Source organism: Gossypium raimondii, chromosome 12 (assembly GCF_025698545.1).
Source record: "Gossypium raimondii isolate GPD5lz chromosome 12, ASM2569854v1, whole genome shotgun sequence".
Taxonomy (NCBI): domain Eukaryota; kingdom Viridiplantae; phylum Streptophyta; class Magnoliopsida; order Malvales; family Malvaceae; genus Gossypium; species Gossypium raimondii.
In genome coordinates this window covers 20,859,395-20,867,887 of record NC_068576.1, presented here as the reverse complement: position 1 = coordinate 20,867,887, position 8,493 = coordinate 20,859,395, and the positions used below count along the sequence as shown (strand labels likewise).

The window sequence follows — 8,493 nt, the reverse complement described above, 5'->3', positions numbered from 1 at the left end:
TAAAAGAGGATTGCAAACCAGTCCAGCAGAAGCTCAGAAGAATGAGACTTGATATTGTTTTGAAAATAAAAGAAAAGGTCAAAAAGTAGTTCGATGCTGGGTTCTTACAGGAGGTTAAGTATTCAGAATGAGTAGCAAACATCGTCCCTGTTCCAAAAAAGGATGGAAAGGTACGAATGTGCGTGGATTATAGGGACCTGAATAAGGCTAGTCCAAAAGACAATTTTCCGCTGCCGCACATTGACACTTTGGTAGATAACACAGCTAGCTACTCATTATTTTCTTTTATGGACGACTTTTCTGGATACAATCAAATAAAGATGCATCTTGAGGACATGAGGAAAACCACATTCATTACCCTATGGGGAACATTTTGTTACAAAGTAATGCCCTTTGGATTGAAGAATACAGAAGCAACGTATCAGAGGGCAATGGTCACCCTATTTCATGACATGATGCACAAAGAAATTGAGATCTATGTTGATGATATGATTGCAAAATCTAGAACTGAAGAGGATCATCTCTGAGTCTTGAGGAAATTGTTCTTAAGATTGAGAAAATTTCAGCTCAAGCTCAATCCAGCAAAATGCATATTTGGAGCCAGATCAGGAAAGTTGTTAGGCTTCATAGTCAGTAGGAAGGGGATTGAGATTGACCCAAATAAAGTTAAAGCAATACGAGATCTGCCTCCTCCAAGCACCCAGAAAGAGGTCCGAGGTTTCCTAGGAAGGTTGAACTACATTGCCCGGTTCATTTGACAATTGACTGAGAAATGCGATCCAGTGTTTCGCCTTCTGAAGAAACATAATCCAGGGGAATGGGATGAGGAATGTCAGAAAGCTTTTGACAAGATAAAACAATACTTGGCTAATGTTCCAATACTATCACCGCCTAGTCCAGATAGGCCATTGATATTGTATCTAACGGTGTTTGACAGTTCCATGGGATGCGTCTTGGTCCAACATGACGAAACAGGAAAGAAAGAAAGAGCAATATACTATCTCAGCAAGAAATTCATTGATTGTGAAATGAGGTACTCGTCCATTGAAAAGTTGTGTTGTGCTTTAATTTCGACAACTCGAAGACTAAGGCAATACATGTTGTATCATACGACTTGGCTGATTTCAAAGTTGGATCCTTTAAAGTACATGATGGAATCAACTGCTTTAAATGGGAGAATGGCTAGATGGCAAGTTCTGCTCTTTGAATTTGACATAGTATATGTAAGTCAGAAGGCTATAAAAGGAAGTGCAATAGCTGATTTTCTAGCTAGCAGAGCCTTGGAAGACTATGAGCCTTTGAACTTTGATTTTCCAAATGAGGACTTATTGTATGTGGCAAACACTGAAGAAAACCCTCGAATAGACCACATCTGGAAGTTAAATTTTGATGGAGTTTCAAATGTTATAGGTAATGGAATTGGGGCAGTCTTGGTATCCCCAAGTGGAGATCATTACCCTGTCGCTAGCAAGTTGGACTTCGATTGCACAAATAACATGGCAGAATATGAAGCATGTATTATGGGTATTCATGCGACCATTGAACGTAAAATCAAAGTGCTAAAAGTGTATAGAGATTCCGCATTGGTGATATACCAACTCAAAGGAAAATGGGAAACCAGAGACCCTAAGTTGATCAGTTATAAAGAACTGGTTCTTGAATTGATTGACGAGTTTGATGACATCACTTTCTGTTAATTCCCATGAGAGGAAAACCAGATGCTGACGCACTGGCTACTCTAGCCTCGATGATTAAGGTGAACAAGTTAGAAATCATGAAGCCTATTCAGATGAGCATATATGAAGTTCCGGCTCATTGCTACAGTATTGAAGAAGAGGGAAAAGATGATCACCCTTGGTATCAGAGCATACTACAGTATGTGAAGAATCGAAAATACCCTGATCAAGCGACAGAAAACGATAAGAGAATGGTGAGAAGAATAGCCATTGAGTATGTCTTAGATGGGGAAGTGTTGTACAAAAGAGGGAAAGATCAAGTGCTGTTAAGATGTGTAGATGCCATAGAGGCTAGAAAGATACTGGAGGAAGTCCATGAGGGCATTTGCGGAACCCATGCAAATGGTTTTACAATGGCCAGACAGATCATGAGATTTGGATACTATTGGTCTACTATGGAAGGGGACTGCATTAGCTATGCCAAGAAGTGTCATAAATGTCAGATTTATGGAGATAAGATACATGTACCTCCCTCACCTCTGCATGCTATGACTACTCCATGGCTGTTCTCCATGTGGGGCATGGATGTTATTGGGTCAATATCACCAAAGGCTTTGAATGAGCATCGTTTCATCTTTGTGGTCATTGATTACTTTACCAAATGGGTGGAAGCTGCTTCATATGAAATGTCACGAAATCGGCGGTTAGTAAATTCTTGAAAAAGGAGATCATTTTTTGATATGGAATGCCTGAAAGAATCATACCGATAATACGTTGAATTTGAATAACAACACAACAGCGGAGGTTTGTAGTCAGTTCAAGATCAGTCACCATAACTCGTCCCCATATCGCCCAAAAATGAATGGTGCAGTGGAGGCGGCCAATAAGAATATTAAGAGAATTGTGGGAAAAATGACTGAAACCTACAAGGATTGGCATGAAAGGCTATCATTTGCTCTCTTAGGTTACCGAACATCTGTTAGGACCTCTACTGGGGCAACACCCTTTTCTCTAGTTTATGGGATGGAAGTTGTTTTACCCATTGAAGTGGAGATTCCTTCTCTTCGGGTATTAGCTGAATTGAAATTTGATGAGGCAGAATGGGTTCAGTCTCGATACGACCAGTTGAACTTAATAGAAGGGAAAAGGTTGAGAGCCATCCAACATGGTCATACGTATCAAAAACGGATGATGCAAGCTTATAACAAAAATGTTCGTCCCAGATAATTCCATGAAGGGGATCTGGTGTTGAATAAAATTCTCCCTATACAAAAAGACTTTAGAGGAAAATGGACGCCAAATTGGGAGGGTCTTTATGTCGTAAAGAAGGCCTTTTCTGGTGGAGCTTTGATTCTAAGTGAAATGGATGGAAAAAACTTTCCAAATCCTGTAAACTCAGACTCAGTCAAGAAATACTTCACTTGAAGGAAAGGGATCAAAGTGAAAACCCGCAAAAGGCGCTTTGGTTCCTAAAAAAATGATGATGAAAAAGTAAAAATGGAGAGGCTAAGGGGAAAACCCGTAAAGGGCACATTAGGCAAAAGGGGATTTGAGTTGAAAACTCGAAAAGGGTGGCTCAAATATTGATCAGAATGGGGCATGAAGTGTTTAGAGCAGCTTGTATCTTGATTAGAATGGGGCATGACGTGTTTAGAGCAGCTTGTATCTTGATCAGATCGGGGCGTATGGCAATCTTGCTATGCCTGAATCAACAGGAAGGGATAGGTGACATCTTGGGGCATCGACAAAGCACTGTAGATCTCCTAAACACATGTCAAACTGAGAATGTCCTTTAGAAAGTTTGTACAGAGTAGTTCAAGCTGCGATATCTGGGGCACCCAATTCTCCTATTATTTATATTGAATTTGTTGTTCTTGGAATACTTCTTTTCTTTTCCAAGATATACATTCCCAATCAACTTCTTTATTATCCTTCTTTACTATTTGTGATAATTTATTCATTTTGAGTTATGCCCAGAACTAACTTTATCCTTATCTATTGCTATGACCATTTTTGCAAGTGTGTTGCATTGGAATAATGATTAATGAACTAATAAAACTTTCATAAAGGACATTTTGCATATTACTCTAAAAAGTTTCTAAATAATATAGGAACCTGAAACAGGACTATTGTTTAGAACACACCAGGTTTAAAGGTTGGAAATTTGAGAAGGAAGAGTCTAAATTTGGACTTTCTCTTTGGATTTTGTTGTCAAATGCATTGATTGAACAAAATGATAAGATGACGGGTTAATGATAAAGCTTAAATAAACAAGCAAGCGATGATCATTAGGTAATAGGAAGAGGTTACCTCGGAGATGAGAGCCTTCTTTTGCGCATAAGTCTCTGGTACAACACCCTGGAAATGGTGTAAGGGGACCAGAAAGATTAAGATCCGGTATCCTTAAATTGTGATAGGGAAGGATTGAGAAAAAACCACATATTGCTACCCTTGGATTGCAGTGGGAGAATGATGGCATAAATTGTGCACCCTAATGGATTAAACTTTAAGGTTTACAGTGGGGGGCAACCTGGTTAAATGTTTTCAGAAAAGTTGGTCAAGCGAGAAGGCGTTGTAGCACGTCATTCACAAAGCCTTAATAAATTTCGATTAATGACAACCTAAGCGGGATCATTCTCAAAAAATAAAAATCCGCATTCATGCAAACACTATTAACATGTCTAGTTAGAAGCATTTGATTCATTTTGATCATGTCATCCTAATCATTAGGCATAATTAGGTTCATTATACAGGTCATGTTCCCCAGAGAACATATCTGGAAATTACAGATCTTGTCTCCCTGAGCAATAGTGGAGCAGATCAAAGACAGCCAATTTCATCTTCAAGTGTAAGGAAGCAGATTTAAGCCAAGGTCTTATCTCCCTGAGATTACAGTGGATTAGACCGAAGATTTCCTAATCGAAAATAAAGGATCTTATCTCTCTGAAGTTATAGTGGAGTAGATTGCATCAGATTGAAGCTAGAAATCTTATCTCCCTGAGATTATAGCAGAGCAGATTGAAGGTAGTAATCCTATCTCCCTGAGATTACAGTGGAGCGGATTAAAATAAAGGATCTTATCTCTCGAAGTTACGATAGAGTAGATCGCATCGATTGAAGCGAAATATTATCTCCACGAGATTACAGTGAGCAGATTAAAGCTAGTAATCCTATCTCCACGAGATTACGATGGGAGCGGATTACAATAAAGGATTTTATCTCTCCGAAAGTTCTGATGAGAGTAGATTGCATCGGTGAAGCGAAATCTTATCTCCACGAGATTACAGTGAGCATATTAAAGCTAGTAATCCTATCTCCACGAGATTACAAAGGAGCGGATTAAAATAAAGGATCTTATCTCTCGAAATTACGGTAGAGTAGACCGCATCGATTGAAGCAAAATCTTATCTCCACGAGATTACAATGAGCAGATTAAAGCTAGTAATCCTATCTCCCTAAGATTACAGTGGAGCGGATTACAATAAAGGATCTTATCTCTCGGAAGTTACAGTAGAGTAGATCGCATCAGATTGAAGCCAGAAATCTTATCTCCCTGAGATTACAGCGGAACAGATTAAAGCTAGTAATCTTATCTCCCTGAGATTACAGTGGAGCGGATTAAAATAAAGGATCTTATCTTTCTGAAGTTACAATTGAGTAGATCGCATCAGGTCTTATCTCCCTGAGATTACATTGGATTAGACCGAAGAATTTCAGATCTTATCTCCCAAGCGGTGCAGTGGAGCAGATTAAAGCCACATCGGTGAATCTTGCTTCCCCGATACTGCAGTTAAAAAGATTAAAGCCACAAAGGCGAATCTTACTTCCCTGGCAGTGCAGTTAAAAAGATAAAAGCCACAAAGGCGAATCTTACTTCCCTGGCGGTGTAGTTAAAAAGATTGAAGCTACAATGGCAAATCTTACTTCCCAAAAGTTTCGAGTTACAAATCCTATCTCCCTGATATTTCCGTGGAGTGGATCAAAGCACCATTTCCTGTACCTCTGAAGATGCAGTAGGATGGAATGTGGCAACTGGTCGAAGAAGAGAACTACCAAGATCTAGCACGACCGGGAAAAATTGGTTTTTTTTTAGTCTTTGCTTCATTCCCTTTACACGACAATAAGCAAAGAGGGGCAGCTGTAATAGGCCCAATTTTCCCGACCCGATAAAAAATAATAAAATAAATAAAACCAACATAAAAGCAAATTTTAAATGTCCATAACATCAGTCCAGATTACAAAATCCAAAGTCCCAATTAGCCCAAATGCCTATAACCAAAACACTAAACCTGATTGGCCCAATTACAGTGGCCCAATACCTAACCTAAAACCTAACTCGGCCCAACCCAACACCAAAGAAATCAGAAACCCTAGGGCAGCAACGCAGCATCCAGCGCCGCAGCAATTGCCCTTGTACGTGCACCATCGCCACACGCGCTGTGTCGTGCCACGTCCACCATCTCCATACGCTAGTTGTATGTCGTACCTGTAAATGCAAACAAAACACAGCAGAGAGCAAACCAACGGGATTTTTTTATTTTTATTTTTATTTTTTTCGAATTTTTTGATTCTTTGTAAAAAAGAAAGATATAAGAACCGAAACGGATGGTATTATTTTTCCCCTTACGCATTCAATATACAAGAACTCGAGAATACAAAAAATCAAAAAAGAAAGGTGATTCTCGGGGATTTCATTCCTCTCTATTTAGCTATTTACTTAGTTCCTTTCTTGGCTTTTTGTCTCTAGTTTGTATGTTCATCAATAGTTGTTTAAAAGAGAAAATATTAGCAGTAAGGAGAGGGAAACATACCTAGTAGCGCGATCTTAGCCCTCTTCGCTGTCATCGAAGAACGGGCTTGGTTTGAAAGCCGTCTGAATGCCCTCAATGCACAGAACGGCGCAAGGTTTTTGCTTTAGTTCAGGTTTTGTTTTGATGTAGGTGATAGTTTTTTTAGGGTTTATTTTAGTTTTAAGTGAAGGATTTAAAACGTCGCCGTTCAGAGCCCATACAATGGCACTGAAACGGCGTCGTTTGATGGCCCAACCCAGGCGGTGACCCGATCCGGGTAGGATCCGCGTCCTCTGGTTGGTTGGTCTATTTTCCTAATAGGTCCCTCGGAGTTCAATGGGATTATGATTCAATTTTCTTTATTTGTTTGCCATTTGTACCTTACATTTAATTTGGTATTCATTTAGGTCCTAGTTCAAACGGTGCCGTTTCTATGATTCGATTTGGGTAATCTCCATGGTTGTGTATAATTACTGATTCAGTTCTTCATGTTTGAAATAGATTTAAATTTAATACTAATTTAGTTTCCTTTCTTAAAATTCGATGTTTCGATACTATATTCATATATTATTTTTACATTATTTTTATTATTGGTTTAATATTATTTTTAAGCTTATTATTAGTATGATTTCTAAGATGTGATGCTTTATTCTTGTAAAATTATTATCAATATTTTTAAATTCACTAACCTTTTCAAAATCTTTATATACTTTTATTTTTCAAATTATTGTTAATTTTAATTTTATATATTACTCTATATATCTCAACAATACATTTTAGAGTATAATTCAACATTTTGTTTTTACAATGATAGTATACAATTATTATATGTATAATTTATATGAAATTATTTTAATATATATGTGTGTGTAAAATGTGTCATAACTTGTAGCTTATAAAATTCTATTCTATGTTTTAAAATTTTATTCATTTCTATTATTTTAATTGGTTTACTTATGATTAAATTATTTTATATTAATTATTCATTTGGCTATTTGTAAGATTGATTATTAGTTTATTTGATTATTAATGTTGATACATTATATGTTTGGTTGCTCCATATTGTAAATTTAGTTGGCTATTCATCATTTGCTTTATGTATTGTTATTCAATTATATTATTTGTAAGAATTGCATTTCATTAAAATATTATAATGGTCTTATTTCAAAACTCCTAAAAAAGGCTTGGTATTCATAAGTTTTCGAGAGAATTGTGCCCTAACTTACTGAGCTTCAATTCTTCTCGATGAACTAGATAATCAAGTGTTCATTTTATTAAAACCTTACAATCATTTAAAAAAAATTCTTTATATTTCAAAATGTTGGATCCTAACTTACTAGGTACAATATTTTGTTATCTCGTTTTTTAAATAAAGGCAATATTTGATGTTTAAGAATTTTGAGAAACAAAACCCTAACTTACTGGATTCTAATTTCTCGATTGACTTAAATCATCAAATATCCTTTTTAAAACGTGTTAAATTTTTTGAAAGGGACAAACTTAATTTCGAGGATTCGAAATGTTACACTCTAACTTACTAAGTGTGGCAATCTATTCCTTTGAAATAAAAGAGCTTTATAATCCAATTCAAGATAAAAGGATCGTATTTTAAAATCTTTTCAAAATTTCGACATTAAGATATAAAACAATCCTTCCTCGTGCGTAATCGACTCCTGAAACTGTTTTCTCAAAATTCGCAAACCTAAAATTATTTTCAAGGTGATCTGATCACACCTCAATAAATGATCGGTGGCGACTCCTAATTTTTATTTTTAAGTCGACCACTATTTTTGTTTTTTTTCAAAAAAGTGGTTTCGACAGCTGGAGAGGACCGTGACCCACTATCTAGCAAGATAGGAACCAACGATATAAGTTTGAACTTCACACTTGGACGAGTGATAAGTTCAGAAAAGAAATGAGGATGACACCACTAGCTTATCTAGATAAGTCAAGTTGAATCTCAAAGAAAAATGAGAGTGAATAACTCACAAAGTTATAATTCATATATGTCAAAAGTTGTTTCAAAA

General features: G+C 36.8%; 1 protein-coding gene across 1 annotated transcript; it reads left to right on the top strand.

Moving 5' to 3' along the window:
• Nucleotides 1–1,178: 1,178 nt before the first annotated feature.
• On the top strand, nt 1,179–1,697 carry LOC128035467 (uncharacterized). The gene has a single exon (XM_052625214.1). The coding sequence runs from the start codon at nt 1,179–1,181 to the stop codon at nt 1,695–1,697; it is 519 nt and encodes a 172-aa protein (XP_052481174.1).
• Nucleotides 1,698–8,493: the final 6,796 nt, after the last annotated feature.